Source organism: Lepisma saccharinum, chromosome 27 (assembly GCF_977018435.1).
Source record: "Lepisma saccharinum chromosome 27, izLepSacc3.1, whole genome shotgun sequence".
Taxonomy (NCBI): Eukaryota; Metazoa; Arthropoda; class Insecta; order Zygentoma; family Lepismatidae; genus Lepisma; species Lepisma saccharinum.
In genome coordinates, this window is record NC_139255.1 from 2,453,211 (window position 1) to 2,470,720 (window position 17,510).

At 35.1% G+C, this 17,510-nt stretch overlaps 1 protein-coding gene across 1 annotated transcript in view; it reads left to right on the forward strand.

Annotated features, from left to right (window-relative positions):
• Positions 1-17,510, forward strand: part of LOC145980356 (dipeptidase 1-like) — a 141,982-nt gene that overhangs the window by 107,924 nt on the left and 16,548 nt on the right. The window contains exon 8 of the mRNA XM_083113409.1: positions 13,986-14,162. Within this exon, the coding sequence (XP_082969535.1) occupies positions 13,986-14,162 (177 nt within the window). The remainder of the gene's footprint in view (positions 1-13,985; positions 14,163-17,510) is intronic.

Below are 17,510 nucleotides of genomic sequence, written 5' to 3' on the forward strand. Positions count from 1 at the left end.
TATCGAAATAAGAATAATCTATCCTCTTATTAATATATAAAATACCTAAAAACAAAAAAAAAAACATGGATATATTTGGTAATAGAAGGCGACAGGAGATTTCAGATAATTCCAGCGAGATTGCTAGTTTAGATGCACGTCTAAAGAAACTGAAATCAGATTTAATCATATTACAGAATTCGCTAAATCTAAATATTCAAGCAGAGATTACAAATCTTCTAACTCAACTGATTGATCCTATAGTAAACATTGATGGAGAACTCAAATCTTTGCTTGATAAATATACTAATTTAGCTTGAATAGAAAATCTTCAGAACTTAGAAGATAATATTGCTAACTTGAAAAAAGAACTTGATAAATTTAGACAAATCCAGAGAACGAATACCGAACAGCTGAAACAGCAATTAAATGACCAGGTAAATACTATTCGTACCGAACTGCAAACCATCATCCAGAATATCAAAACTCAAGAAGAATATGAGCAAGTAAATGCTAGTATTGCTAAATTGCAAGAACAGTTTCGATCTTTCGAAGTTCCTACATTGCAAAGTATCAAATCTGAATTACAGACAGATGAACTGCATGCAGCTATAACAAAAGTTCAATCGAAACTACAGACATTGGAAGATTTTATCAATAATTTACCTTCATCTTCTGAATTAAATGTCTTCTCGTTTAATATCTAAGAAACTAAAAGTTAAAATATACACAACCGTAATTTTGCCTATAGTATTATATGGATGTGTAACTTGGTCCCTTACATTGAAAGAGGAACATAAATTGAGAGTATTTGAAAATAAGATCCTTAGGAAAATATTTGGACCTAAAAGGGATGAGGAGACGGGTGAGTGGAGAAGGTTACATAATTTAGAACTGCATAATTTGTATTCATGTTCAGATATTATTAGAATAATTAAATTAAGAAGACTTAGGTGGGCAGGTCATGTGGCACGAATGGGAGAGGAAAGAGGAGTTTACAGGATTCTTGTTGGGAAACCTGATGGTAAGAGACCTGTAGGAAGGCCAAGACGAAGATGGAGGGACAACGTTGAGATGTACCTAAAGGAAATCGGTAGGGATGGAAAAGAGTATACGAGTATAGATCTTGCTGAGGATAGGGACAGATGGAAGGCCTGTGTTGCTGCAGCCATGAACCTTCGGGTTTAAGAAGGCTAGAGAGTTAGTTAGTTAGTTAGTTAGTTAGTAACTGTAACTTTACAAAATGAGTAACAACGTTTATTTTTTTTAATGAAGCTTAGTGTAAATTTTAGATGATCATCAGTAAAAGTAAAAAAAAACTCACTTGCATTTAAGGCATCGATTTAAGTAACTGCTAAAGTCACGGTAACCGTAACAGGGCATTAACAAGAACAGTAACTGTAATGCTAACGGGGTTACTTTTTGAGCAAATTAACTGTAGCCCAGTTACTTTTCAAGAATATATTTTCATGGAATGAATAGCGAATTGCATGGATGTGTAGTCAAATATTCACATTTAAAGATTAAATATATTGAAATAGTTTATATGATGACAATAGAAGACAATATGTCACTATCAAAGTGGAACTTCAAAGTAATAGAATGAAGTATATTATAAAAGTACGATTCTCAACGAAAAAAGACGAAATGAAAGCTGGAATCCTAGAGAATAGATCCAATATAAGCCCTTCATATAAATATGAGAAATAGAAAAATAATAACATGTTGAAATATCAAACTGAAACGGATGGGCTTGAGTGTGGGTGAAATTTGCCCAAGCAGTGTATCTATGGGCCTGGGAGCGGAAATGTATTTATTTATTTATTTCCCTTCAACAGAGACAAGTCTCCAATTAGAGAAAGGTAATATCAAAATATTAAATTTTCATTTACAACTTGTATGTACACACGTGCACATTCTCCCTCCTTCCTCCTTTACACACACAGGGGTCCCGGTGAAATTGGCGCTCCGTGCGCGTTTCTGGTTAACTAACGCTAACCAGTCTGGATCCAGTCAAGACCATCTTGAGGTTCAGGCCACAGCGCTCAGTGAAGACGTCATCATCTGGAGGCGATTGTCTTAACGCTGTAAATTTACCTTAGAGAATTTATTTATTTTATGAAGTTAAATTTTGACATTTACCCTCCCGACGAATATAGTTAGAAGAAAAAGTATAATATTTAATATTTACACCAAAAGTTTCATTCAGGAAAAATTTAAACATTGTTCTTTGAAGAATATTATCGGGAATATTTGTCAGCTACAGTAAAACTCGTATGAACTTTTGTATGTAAAAATCAATTGATTAAATCAAAACCCCCATGTTAGGTTGACTGCAAACTTTCCAAGTTACCTAATCAAGTAAATTGTCTTTAACTTTGCCCAAAATTAATTAACCAGAGAATGCAGATATTCTGTGTAGCTACACAATCTCAATACAAAAACTTAATTTCTATAACCTTTCAGCAAAAGCGAAAAAAAATTGTACAAGGGCAGTGTTACATTTCTGTGAATAAAGACTAAACCTAAATCATTTGTCACAAGCTTCACAAAGACAGAAAATAAAAAGCAGTTCACATGAAACAGTTTTATAAAATTTAATACATTTGTAGTTCATATTAACATAGCTAGGTAACAAAATGCTTTCTGCATTGAAAACATTTGTATTTCAAACATAAGTAATATACTCGTGGATGGTTTTACACACGAATATTTCATCAAAGTTCTTATTACACATCGCACCCTTGTATTTGAATGCACAACATATCTTCCATTAGCCTCTGATTAACATAAAAAAGCATAAAGCGGGATAAAATAAAAATGTAAATGTACACTATCAACTTTGCCCTGTTGTATAGCTTTCTTTCATTAAGCATATTTTGAAACTGAAAATTTGTGTAAATAATATGAATATTTTATCAAATGCTTGCATAAAATTTGCAGTAACGTACTGCTTTGGTAGACACGAACGTAATATTTTAAAAGTTGACTAAATCTTGAAACAAATTAATTTGCAATCATAAGTAATAATCTTAACGTTAACAAACGTTTGTAATTCAGGGTAAATTATTTGATATTTCTAAAAAAAATTGTTGACAAGAGATAGAACATGACCACATTTAAGAGTATATTAGGTTCCTATTCCGGACACATGAAATGTTTCCATGATGAACTATTACTCTTATTTATTTATGAGTATAAAACCTTTGTTACTTAACTTACTATATATTTTCATAGGGACCAAATCAGATGGAATTACCCTAAACATTTCCCATTTTCAGCAACATCTTGAAGAAATGTGAACGTTACTCTTACATTTTTCATCATAATTGCCTCTGCAATTGAGCACACAACACTTATACTCCATACCTCTTGCACATTTAAGCATATTTATACGTCATGTAAACTCGATTACAGTTCTTAAATTTGCATTACCATTCCATATTCACTTAAAAGGTCCAACATTTATTCCGAAGAAACAAATCAAAAATGGCGGCTATCTTGCCTCCAGTTGATGACGCTTAGTCACGTGCCCGGAGCAAGCCATGAGGCTTTCAGATAAAGAAGGTAATGGTCCAGTTCGAGCCCCGTGTCGCGATTAAGATTGTATTTTTCTTCATAACTGGCTATTGCTTCCTTGATAATACGGTCCCAGTAGTTTGAAGTTTGACGTTTTGGCTATGATTTCTGTGTTGCTGAAATCTTGTCTATGTCGCTCGTTGATTGATTGTGTTTTCTGCTAGTCCCGACTTTTCAGGGTTGAAATACTTGATGGACCTTTAATGTTCTTTAGAGCGCTGTTCTATTGTCCTACCCGTTTGCCCACTATATGCTTTCCCGCATTTGAAGGTAATACGGTAGACTCTAGGTGTTTTGAGTCCTAACTCATCCTCTGTTGTAGAATTTTGTAAAATTCATGGTTGATTAATCAAATAGATTTATGTTCATTTAAACTCGACACAATTTGTAAGTTTCTGTAAAAGTTTTGAGATTGAAATTTATTGTAAATATTAGTATTCTGGCAATTAAATAATGTGATTTGGTGAGAAATATGAATTATGATTCACAGTTATAACTTGACAGTATAGTCTAGATTATAAAATCAATTACATCACATTGGAACGTGTGAAATTTTTGACAAAGAAAATGCTGGCCAACAAAATACTATTGCGAAGTTATTCTTTATTCTAAATCATTTGTCAGTAATAATCATAGAATTAAGAATCTGTATAACTATTTTTAGAATTGAATGCATTTAATTCAATTGATTTCACATTGAAGGTGCTCCGGCGACATGTTCAAATATTAGATATTTAATATAAATACATGAAAATGTCCATTCTGCACTAATACATCTTTCAAACGTCAGTCTTTTTAAAGAAATATCCTTTTTGTGGATTCTAACATATGTAAGGTACTAGGTTCAAAGTATACAGTCGACAAATGAAAATTGTTTAGTTCTGCGTGTTTCATAGCCATAGAACATGTCGTAATCTCTAAACTACGACATTAAGTCAGATTCTCTTGGATTATCGACCATGTGAGTTGCGGAGAAAATGAATAACATGATTCCTTTACAGAACTTGAAAACACGATATCCAGAACTAAACTGAATGATAGACCAAGAGAATAGCTCCTTAATAGTTTGCTAGGTCTTTGATAAATCAACTTGACTTTTGCCACATTTCAGAAGCTTCTTCCACTAACAGGAAACATTTAATTTAGTCCACCTCGAGATTGGGAGCCACGTTGATAGCTATAACGAATTTTTATATTGATATAATTCTACGTTACTGAAAATTACACATGTAAAGTAATAAATATATTATATCTAAAACAGACGTGCATATTTCTTTCGTTCTCTATGATTATTTACTTTATTTAACACAAATTCGGATGCTTCGGAAGGTCCAGGTTCGATTTCCGAAATTACTGATTTCAGAAATGGATTGGCTTTGTGGTTCACCCAGCCTTAAAAATTACCTGGGACAACAAATCAACAAGGTTCTAATTACTTCGTCTCCGCCTTTGGCCTGGATCGAGCATGTAGGGTCCATATTTCCACGTGCCATTCTTCAATGTGCATTGATTAACTTTACATTCTAGCTTTACGTATTCAGAGATATATGGCTAAGTGGTAATTTGATTTCAATTAAATTTTATTATCTAGCGTCGCTTTTCCACTTCTGGTTAAACGCGACGATGAAGATGATTGACGATATCATATAGGAACGTTCACAAAGAAAATCCATGCGTACGCGGAGATTCGAAAGTGGGATCTCCTGACGTCGTAGCGCGTTGTGATAACCACTCCGCCACGGAGGTCGGCAGCAAAGTTGAGAAAATTGCGAGTAAAACATTTTACTGGTTTCAGCTTTACAGTATTGCAATCCTTTTATGAATTCTGCAACTTGGAACCAATCAATGCGTGTGGTGTTCAATACCAGGTGAAGGGACAGAGTGGTTGGGCTCCCGCTTTAAACTGTAGGTCAAGTCCCGATTAGTCTGTCTGTGTAGACTTGAAACAAACAATCTCTCTCTCTTTCTCTCTGTCTGTCACTATCACCTTGTCCCCTTGCCATATCTTCTTCGTTCTCCCCCACAAAGGGTCTGGGTTCGAATCCCGTCTAGGTATAGATATTCATGGTGAGTGACCCTTTACCAGTTTCCATGTCATCACTCATACCGTGGTCGCTATTAGACAAAAGTGGAAGAAAAGTAAAGAAGTAAAGTGCTCCCATGTTCTTTTTTATTTATTGTTGTTGAGTAAGTTGGTGTTATAAGTCCACTTTATGCACAGTAGGGCTAATTGGGATTGGACGTACAGTTTAAAATGGGATCCGAACCTCTATGTGTATCCACCGGGTATCAAACCCGGGACCCCTTAATTATAAGGCGACGATGCTACCAATGCGCCATCGGGGAGGCCCACTAAGTCTGGAGGAATTTAATCAAAACATTACAGGTGTAATATACCAGATTATATTTCCAAATAATGGGCTACTTGCATTGATAAGATTAATTAATGAAACTTTAAATGCTTCACTAACTAGTGAGAATAAAATAAACGTCGAAAACAGTTTTCTTAAGCACACATGACGCAACTTTTCAGAAAAAAAATCATTGAAGTTTTCTATGTTTGCTTACATGCATACCATGTAAGAGTACCGTAACCTGATACGAAAATATTGTTTTAAGTCCAACACAGGCGTAAAATTCAAAACGTTTCAAAGAGCAACTCTCGCTCAGTAACGTATAAATTGGTAAAGCATGGAGTAGAAGGTAAAGAGACGTAGTTATTATGCGTGCACACTGTGCTTAGTTAATGGCAAAAGGAAACGAGATGGTTAGCTGGAAGCTCCATTCGTACTCACCATTTTTATGTCTGTGGCCACTAGCTATGAACTTCAAATGCATCAAATGAATAGATTCATATTTTCTATTCATTGCATGGTTTACTTTTGAAAGTCACATCCATTGTTTAAAGTAGAACCTTAAAGAACTGAATTGTGACTCATCAGACATTTTACGTGGGACACCTGAGTACAGTGTAGCCAGGTTCAAATAAGGTAGGTGAACCAAAGGTAAGCCGTGTTCCCAAGGTGGCCCACTTTACGAAAATAATATTAGTATTTAACTCTTTCAGGGGCAGGGATTTGCTCGCGACTGCACCGGTTGAGGGGCAGTGGTTAGTTGCAATAACCACATATATTGGATTTGTGTGAGGCTACATGCAAATGTGGTTAGTTCTGCTGGCCACAGATTTACTTCGTATACTTGCCGGTAGATCGCAGTAGAAGAAAGTAATTGCATTCTGAAAAGATTACCGTCAACAGACGGCGGTCTTGTGGTTGGCGTTGTTGATTGTTTTCACGTGTTTGTGCCATTTATTAACTTTGACGAATGGATCAGTGGTAAGGAAAGTTTTGTTGTACATTTAGTGTCTGGTTCGTCTTGCTGCACGCACTATTGTTGATAGCAATAAGTATATAACTCCTTTGTTGCGTGTTGTTTGTTCAAATGCTGTATTTTGCATGTGGTTAGAAGCGATAACCACAGCACATACAAGATACATTTCTTTGTGTCAGGCAGAAATGGCATCCAATGATCTTGATGAAACTACGATAGAACAAATTCTATTTGAAGACATTCCTTCGGACCCTGAAAGTGAACTGGATGATTGAACCGATGCAGATGACGATCCAACTTATAAACCAATTAACACTTCGTGCATGACAGCAGGAGAAAGTGACAGTGATAGTGTGAGTGAGGAGTCCGAGCCTGTTCGGAATCAAAGTGTTCCCGTTCCTACGTCTCACATTTCAGTGCCAGTAGCTCTGCCACAAACTCCTACATGGACTCAGACTGCTTCCGTGCCTGATGTTCCTAACTTCATCGGAGATGGAGGAGTTTCGCAACATATTCACGACCTGCAAAATCCTACGCCATATTCCTTGTTCCAGGAATTATTTACTGACGATTTGGTAGATCACATTGCTTTTCACACAAACCTTTATGCAACCCAACAAGGAAAACCTTTTGTACCAACAAGTGGACAAGAAATTAGAGTATTTCTTGGCATTAATTTGTTTATGGGAGTAAAGGTTCTTCCCAGCAATAGAGATTATTGGTCGTCTTTTCCGAATTTGCATGATTCCTACATTTCATCCCTAATAACAGTGAAACGCTTGTTTTTTATTGAGCCATTTACATGTAAATGACAACAATTTGATGCCCAAGAAGGGGGAAGACAATTTTGATAAACTGTACAAAGTAAGACCTTTGCTGAATTTGATAGAAAAATCATTTGCAAGGTCATACAAACCTCATCAAAAAGTTGCTGTAGATGAGTCAATGGTGAAATTCAAAGGGAGGAGCGTAATGAAACAATACATGTGTAATAAACCCACAAAAAGAGGTTATAAAATTTGGATGCTGTGCGATGAGTCTTATTATAATTTGCATTTCCAAGTGTATACAGGAAAAGTAGGCAATAAGCCTGAAAAGGAACTTGGTGCACGCGTAGTTACAGATTTATGTCAAGAATTACATGGCAAAAATCACATTGTCTACATGGACAACTACTTTTCCTCCTTTTGCTTATTCGTATTACTGAAAGCACAGCAAATTTATGCAGTTAGTACAATAAATCCAAGCAGAAAACATTTACCAGAATTGAAAGCAGAGAGAACGATGAAGAGGGGTGAATTTGATGTCAGAGTAAGTCATGAGGGAATTGTTGTGTATCGTTGGAAGGATAAGAGAGCTGTGAACCTCCTCTCATCTGTTCACGACCCCACCAATGTTATAAGTGTTCAAAGAAGAGAGAGAGAGATGGTACCACTGTCAGTGTTTCATGCCCTGCAGTATTGGATGATTACAACAGACACATGAACTTTGTAGATAACTTCGATCGTCTCAAAGGAGACGACGAGACTGACAGAAAGAGCAGAAAATGGTGGCACCAGCTGTTTTTCCACTTTGTTGATTGCTATGTTGTGAATGCTTTTATCATTCATAAGGAGTTGGAAATGGAGCAGTAAAGTCACAAACACTTCCGAAGAGCAGTTTATCAGGGACTTCTGAGTAAACAGAGTGTCATCAAGGAAATCTGACAGTCCACGATCGCAGAACACAGGAATTGTAGCCGTCAAAAAACACAAGCCATCGGTGGATGCGGCAATCCGATTGACGGAGAATGCTCATCAGCCAAAGAAGTCTACATCAAGATGATGTGCTTACTGCAGTACAAGAAAAAAAACCTGTGCGAACCATCTGGTCATGTAGTACATGCCAAGTACCCATATGTATGAACCGTAAGACCTGCTTTCAAGATTTTCATTCGAAGTAAGAGATTTTTCTGAGTTGATCAGCAAATATCAGCATATCTCATAAAAAAAATATGTCAAGATTTCATTTCACATGCAACAGTTTATTGTTCTTACATCTTTTTCTATACAATTTTGTGTATAATTGTTAAAATTATCTTCAATAATTCTTGTGAACTAAGTCAAACAATATTAAAATTCAGACTTTCATCTCCACCTGTAAAGTAATTACCATAATTTGTTTGAGCACTAATTAAATGTAACAAATAAAATACATTTTTTGTCTCTCTGTGTATTGGTTGCATTTTCTCCCTCTCTGTATAGGCAATTGTGTGTGTACAGTGGTTAGCATCAGCAACCACATTTAATGACGTCATATCTAGACAAACAACAATCAGGGTTTGATGATATTTACAGAAATGATACTAAAATAAGTATAAGAATAACCATTAGCATTATTTTCAAAATTGAAGTGCAATTTCTATTTGTGCCCCTCAAAGGGGTGAAAAAAACGTAGTTGCCTCAGGTAAAGTTTTTTAGAAATATCAAATAATATAACCTGAATTACAAACGTTTGTTAACGTTAAGATTATTACATATGATTGCTTAATATGCTTAATGAAAGAAAGCTATACAACAGGGCAAAGTTGATAGTGTACATTTACATTCTTATTTTATCCCGCTTTATGCTTTTTTATGTTAATCAGAGGCTAATGGAAGATATGTTGTGCATTCAAATACAAGGGTGCGATGTGTAATAAGAACTTCGATGAAATATTCGTGTGTAAAACCATCCACGAGTATATTACTTATGTTTGAAATACAAATGTTTTCAATGCAGAAAGCATTTTGTTACCTAGCTATGTTAATATGAACTACAAATGTATTAAATTTTATAAAACTGTTTCATGTGAACTGCTTTTTATTTTCTGTCTTTGTGAAGCTTGTGACAAATGATTTAGGTTTAGTCTTTATTCACAGAAATGTAACACTGCCCTTGTACAATTTTTTTTCGCTTTTGCTGAAAGGTTATAGAAATTAAGTTTTTGTATTGAGATTGTGTAGCTACACAGAATATCTGCATTCTCTGGTTAATTAATTTTGGGCAAAGTTAAAGACAATTTACTTGATTAGGTAACTTGGAAAGTTTGCAGTCAACCTAACATGGGGGTTTTGATTTAATCAATTGATTTTTACATACAAAAGTTCATACGAGTTTTACTGTAGCTGACAAATATTCCCGATAATATTCTTCAAAGAACAATGTTTAAATTTTTCCTGAATGAAACTTTTGGTGTAAATATTAAATATTATACTTTTTCTTCTAACTATATTCGTCGGGAGGGTAAATGTCAAAATTTAACTTCATAAAATAAATAAATTCTCTAAGGTAAATTTACAGCGTTAAGACAATCGCCTCCAGATGATGACGTCTTCACTGAGCGCTGTGGCCTGAACCTCAAGATGGTCTTGACTGGATCCAGACTGGTTAGCGTTAGTTAACCAGAAACGCGCACGGAGCGCCAATTTCACCGGGACCCCTGTGTGTGTAAAGAAGGAAGGAGGGAGAATGTGCACGTGTGTACATACAAGTTGTAAATGAAAATGTAATATTTTGATATTACCTTTCTCTAATTGGAGACTTGTCTCTGTTGAAGGGAAATAAATAAATAAATACATTTCCGCTCCCAGGCCCATAGATACACTGCTTGGGCAAATTTCACCCACACTCAAGCCCATCCGTTTCAGTTTGATATTTCAACATGTTATTATTTTTCTATTTCTCATATTTATATGAAGGGCTTATATTGGATCTATTCTCTAGGATTCCAGCTTTCATTTCGTCTTTTTTCGTTGAGAATCGTACTTTTATAATATACTTCATTCTATTACTTTGAAGTTCCACTTTGATAGTGACATATTGTCTTCTATTGTCATCATATAAACTATTTCAATATATTTAATCTTTAAATGTGAATATTTGACTACACATCCATGCAATTCGCTATTCATTCCATGAAAATATATTCTTGAAAAGTAACTGGGCTACAGTTAATTTGCTCAAAAAGTAACCCCGTTAGCATTACAGTTACTGTTCTTGTTAATGCCCTGTTACGGTTACCGTGACTTTAGCAGTTACTTAAATCGATGCCTTAAATGCAAGTGAGTTTTTTTTTACTTTTACTGATGATCATCTAAAATTTACACTAAGCTTCATTAAAAAAAATAAACGTTGTTACTCATTTTGTAAAGTTACAGTTACTAACTAACTAACTAACTAACTAACTCTCTAGCCTTCTTAAACCCGAAGGTTCATGGCGGCAGCAACACAGGCCTTCCATCTGTCCCTATCCTCGTATACTCTATTCCATCCCTACCGATTTCCTTTAGGTACATCTCAATGTTGTCCCTCCATCTTCGTCTTGGCCTTCCTACAGGTCTCTTACCATCAGGTTTCCCAACAAGAATCCTGTAAACTCCTCTTTCCTCTCCCGTTCGTGCCACATGGCCTGCCCACCTAAGTATTCTTGATCTAATTATTCTAATAATATCTGGACATGAATACAAATTATGTAGTTCTAAATTATGTAACCTTCTCCACTCACCTGTCTCCTCATCCCTTTTAGGTCCAAAGATTTTCCTAAGGATCTTATTTTCAAATACTCTCAATTTATGTTACTCTTTCAATGTAAGGGACCAAGTTTCAAATCCATATAATACTACAGGCAAAATTACGGTTGTGTATATTTTAACTTTTAGTTTCTTAGATATTGAACGAGAAGACAAAAGTTTATGAAGAGAGAAGTAACATGCATTTCCTGAATTAAGCCTACTTTTTATTTCCTCTTTAATATAATTTTAATTTGTTAATATTACTCCTAAGTATTTAAATTTCGAAACTGGTTCAAACGAGTTGTTATCAATAATTAGATTTTGATTATTACCTAACACTTGGTTTCGGCCTGTAAGCATATATTTAGTTTTCTCTTTGTTAACTTCCAAACCTACCTCTTTAGTAGTTTTGAAAAATATTTTAGCATTATTCTTAATTGTATTCACATCATCCCGCAGTAAGTCTACATCATCTGCATATTCTAACAACTGAGTCACACCAATTAATTTTAGTCCTTCTTTAGTTTCTTTTACTTTCCTAACAGCATATTCTAAGGCAAAATTAAAGAGCAATGGAGATAATGCATCTCCTTGTTTTAACCCATCATGAATTGTAAATTTGTCAGACATATTAATACGCACACGAATTTTACTTTCTGTTTCACTGGTGCATATTTTTATCATACTAGCAAGCTTCTTAGGTATTCCAAACTCTACTAATATATTATATAATTTATCTCTTTTGACCGAATCATATGCTTTTTTGAAATCAATGAATAGCTGATGCATGGCCGTAGGCAGAAAAAAATTTCGGGGGGGGGGGTTCATTCATAATTGTTCCCATGGGCGTCACCAGAAATTTGAATAATATAAATAATAACAATAATTATACAATAATAATTAAAATTTCATAATAATAAAACAATTTTATTCCAAAATAATAATAATAATAATAATAATTATTATTATTATGAGTGAATATCCAGCATAAAGGTTTCTTTTTCTTTACGTTTCATACAGTGTGTACTGAAATGCCCAATTATTATACTTTGTTATTAAATTTTAAGATACCTTCAAGAAAAAGCTCTAAAATTTAAATGGAAATTTTAGTCATAATAAGTTTTTGTTGTTTGACCTTAAAACTTAATTTTTGGAATTTTGAAAAGTGTGGAACCATTTATTCTCTTTGAAAACTTAGCCTGGTGCATGGATTGTAACCTCAATCGTGAACGTAATGTGCTACGAAACTGAAGATCGTAGGTTTGAACTCCTATGAAGGGGGATTTTTTGCTTTATCGGACAGGGAATTTTAAAGTTGGAAATGGAATATTGGGACAATCATAACGGAATTTTTAGTCTATATATTCCTTGTGACGCAGGAACTAAACTTGAAAGAGGACAGCAAAAATGAAAATGGAGGGGTCGCGGGTGGGCTATGATTTCGAGAATAAATCCTGTTTCTCAACTTTGAGAATTCCAAATGTATGAAAATTCTAGCTCGCTCGTTTCAACATTGTCTCCTTGTATTTTTGTAATCCTTCAAAAAAATTTTTTTGAAAAGGGTTACAGATTTTGGTTTCTGAACTTCCATTAATCCAACATGTCAGATGTTTCGGGGGGGGGTTGAACCCTAGAAACCCCCCTCTAAATACGGCCATGAGCTGATGGACATTTTGATTATATTCCCACTTTTTTTCCAAGTGTCTGTCTGTTGTGAAAAATTTGATCTGTAGTTGATCTGTTACGTTTAAATCCACATTGATAATCACCTATAATTTCATTTGCATATGGTATTAGCCTTGTTAAAAGAATGTTAGACAATATTTTGTATGTTGTTGAGAGTAGAGAAATTCCACGGTAATTATTGCAGTTCATTTAATACCAGCTGAGTTAATTAAATATGGTGGAAATTCATTAATGTATCAAATTCATAAATTAATTTGTTTAATATGAAATGCAGAAGAAATCCCTCAACAGTGGAAAGAATCCATAATTGATCCTGTGTTTAAAAAAGGTGATAAAATGAAAGTTACAATTACACACTTAAAAAATAACTGGTTACAGTTACTCATTCTTAAAAAGTAGCCAGTTATAGTTTCTCATTTGAAATAGCAAATAATTAAAGTTGTCTTGTAATTAAACTTACTTGTAGTAAATACGTTGCAAGTAGCTGGTTAATTCAAGACGCTGACTCTTCTGATCTCGTGTTCTATACTGTGTCCCAGGAATCTGTGGAGCGAATCGGCGCTTAAGGGGAGTGAAGGGGAGAAAGGGAAGGAGCGGAGCAAAGCCGTGCACGATGGTTCAAACGGCTGGTAGCTGCACTTACTTACCATCGGAGGCGTTCGTTGGTCGAGCCATCACTTCCGAACGGACATGTTCCTTTTCCCTCGCTCCAGTGATTACCGGGACAGAGAATAGACGCCATTTTGAGTATCTGAAAACATTGATGTACACCTGCTACGTATATACTTTTAACGTACCTGTACCACTACACTTATTGATGCATGTGTAATTGTTTCTTCTCGCAATTCTAAAGTGAATATCTTTTATCCTCTCTCGCAGTTGGTGGTGAAGGAGATGAACCGGCTGGGGATGATGATAGATCTCTCGCACGTTTCGGTTCGAACGATGATCGATGCGCTGCAGGTTACGACAGCTCCAGTGATATTCTCGCATTCGTCTGCGCATGCGCTCTGCAACAGTTCCAGAAATGTTCCAGACCACGTTCTTCGCATGGTGGTAAGTACCTATTTACTTCCTTAATTCCCAAGTTTGAATTCCCAACAAATATTTTTACATTCATCAGTAAATAAATCTTCCTGGTGTAGAGCGTTGTCTGCTAATGTCAATAACACGCAATTAAGTACAAATGAATACAGCAAACATTTTTCAAATCGGCTCTCACGGTAGAGAAAGTTGGCTAAATTTTTTAAGAGACAAGGTCAGATGTCAATAATATATTTACAATCTGTGAATTATAAATAAATCATAAATCATAAAATTATAAAATGAAAATAGAGCTGCAAGACGTTATGTTCTTTGCAATAATGTTTGTTTATGATAGAAGTGTATAACAGAACCTAGTAGGAATGGAATTATTTTTTTTAATATTATGCATTGCAGCTCAACTAACATTTTAAATTCCTGTGTTTGCTTAGTTCTTGAGGTTGTTCGCTATATTGATATTCCTGATGCGTAGTGGTAAAGCTGCTACACTTTAATTAAGGGATCCCGGGTTTGATCCTAAATGGAGACGCATTGCCAAGTGGTTTGGATTCCACTCAAACCGTATCCTTAGTCCCGATTATTTTATCTTAACATAAAATGGACTTAAAACAAACTTTGGCAAATACGGTAAAAGTATTGTCCATTATACCACAGCAAGTATAACAATACCAAGGTCTCGGATTCTTATTAAATTAACAGTGTTCCCGGGTTTTAATCCCGTCCTGAGCATGGCTGCTTTTTGTGTGTTCCTTCATCAATTTAATCATATCATCTATCATTCTCATCTTTGCGATTAGTCAACAGGCAGAAAAGCGAAGTACTTTAAACCAAATCTGTCAACAGACCTTCTGTAATTACATATATTTTCGTATCCATATCTATAGAAAAATGTAAAATGTTGGCGTATTACAATGTTATAAGCGAGATACGTTTATTGTTATACATTTTGAGGTAAGTATTTTACACATTTTCCGTATGAATTACACATTTTTATATGTAATGTGGTAATTTCCGCAACTTTCATTGAGTAATGCAGACAAAAATTGTGAAACAAACATTCATAATACAAATTTTGCCAAAACAATAACAATAACATTGATTTAATTGTGGTACTTTGTTTTTTTTTTCAATGAGAATAAATATATTATGGAAGTTTAAGCGACCTCTCACGGGTTCGCAATAGACTTTTAAACTGTTCTCATACATGTTATCAGACTACCACTATCATTGATTTATTGATTTAATTTATTTCACTCCGCTTTACTGCCACATTTGTCTATTCGCGAATATAGGGATAAATGCTGATAAGATGAAAAATCACAATCATACATAGACGACGCAACACGAGTCCCTCAGAGAATTATCCTATATGCAGCTTTAGGTAGCAGAGCCTCGTTAGCCTGCAAAATGCAGTCCAGGGTGTTAAACGTTTTCTCGATCATAAAAATTTCAATGTTATTTAGGATATTTCAGTTTCATTATGTCAGAATAATCTCTTGCATTTTCTTAAAAAAATATGTAGTATAATTACTTTTTACTGTCAGAAAACTAAAAATAGCACCAAGGACTAAGAAAATAGTACGTTTTAATATACCCCCATATGTATTTAAATATTTTGTACGATTTGATTGATTGGCTTTAATTTACTTCCGTCTTCTGCCACTTTTTGGCTAAAGGCGAAAATGAGGATTGAGTTCTGATATAAAGATGTTCATTAAGAGATCTGACAGAGAGCATGACCAGACCGGAATTCGAATCTGAGACCCCTGGCGTCGTAGCGTATTATCGGCGCGCATGTTTTGACAGGACAATGTTTAAGTAATACGTTTGTAGTGACTGAACATGGCATGACGTAAAGGGTACAAAATCGACGCATCCAACCTAGCGTATATGTTATGAAGTTCAAAGTTCACTTTGGAATATATCAGTGCGGAGGACCGGAAGCTGTCCCCTGTCACTGATGTTGATAGTTAATGCAACATCCCTCCGCTGGTGATTACTATATTATTCCATTTCCTTTAGTCGCCTCCCCATTGTAAGTCAATTAGATTTACTGACAACCTTCGTCAACTAATGTTTCAGGTATTATAGTCTCGGCTCCAAGTACAACTATCTCTACGAGAGAAATGCCAGAACCATCGAGATGTATGATGGGGAACAACTGAAAAATTCCGATGCCCCAATAACACTCCTCCTACCACACTCCTTTCGAACCATTCACAGTTGTTTTCTAATTTCAACGTTTCATGATAAAATATTTATCAAATCTTTCTCTATCTTCTACTTCTGGGGAACGAAACAAATTCAATATGGATGCCTATGGAGTATTTATTTTAAGAATATAATCACCACTTATCATATTTTATTATTCTTTTATGCAAACACTGTATTCTATCTGTTGTATAATGCATCAATAACAATGTTTTTGTAGCTTTTCGGTGTCATGGATCGGTCTTTTTTGTAGTGATTTTTTAGCTAGCCGCTGCAGGCGTGAGCAGCCTAATTTTTTGAGGGTACTTTAAGGGGAATTTCAATTGCCTATCTGAACAACTTTAGCCTAATTGTCGTAATTTCATGTTCCATTAAATCAGGTTCAGTTTTTATGCATGGTCTAATGCTCATTACTTTATAAAATTAAATATTGTATCTGGTATCGTCATACTTAATACTCCGTATGATTTAATATGTAATAAAGTATTCTTTAAAAATGATTACCGTTTATTATTGTAAACAATATCACATTCTTTCGGAGGAAGGAGGGAGATAAATAATTGAGAGATGGAGTATTTAAAATGAAAGGAAATAGCTTACGTTTTTGAACCTCGAATATATTTTCATTATTTTAATGGTAGTTTCTAAAATTTACATTTTTGGAGACACATTAGACACTATCTTGTAACTTTCAGAGAATTTTTTATGTGTAATTACCAGCACGGCAATCAAATTTAATATGGCGGCACTTATATGAGGTACGCCTCAGTACATTCACGGACGCTTCTCCGCTGTAACGCTACCATTACCTCTCTGTGGGATTGTTACAACCCAGAAGTATCCCTGGCTATACATTGGGACCTTTAGTACATTTTATGGCATATTTACAGGAAGCTATGAACGTCGCATGATGATAATTCCTATGATTACGTTTACCTTTTGTTCTTTCTTATACTGTCCTAGGGATGGCCAAACGGATCCGGATCCGGATCCAAAAGTTCAGGATCTGGATCCGAATCCGAGAGTTCCGGATCTGGATCCGAATCCGAGAGTTCCGGATCTGGATCCGGATCCGGGTCTGAAAGTTTCGGATCTGGATCCGGATCCGAGAGTTCCGGATCTGGATCCGGATCCGGGTCCGAAAAACTG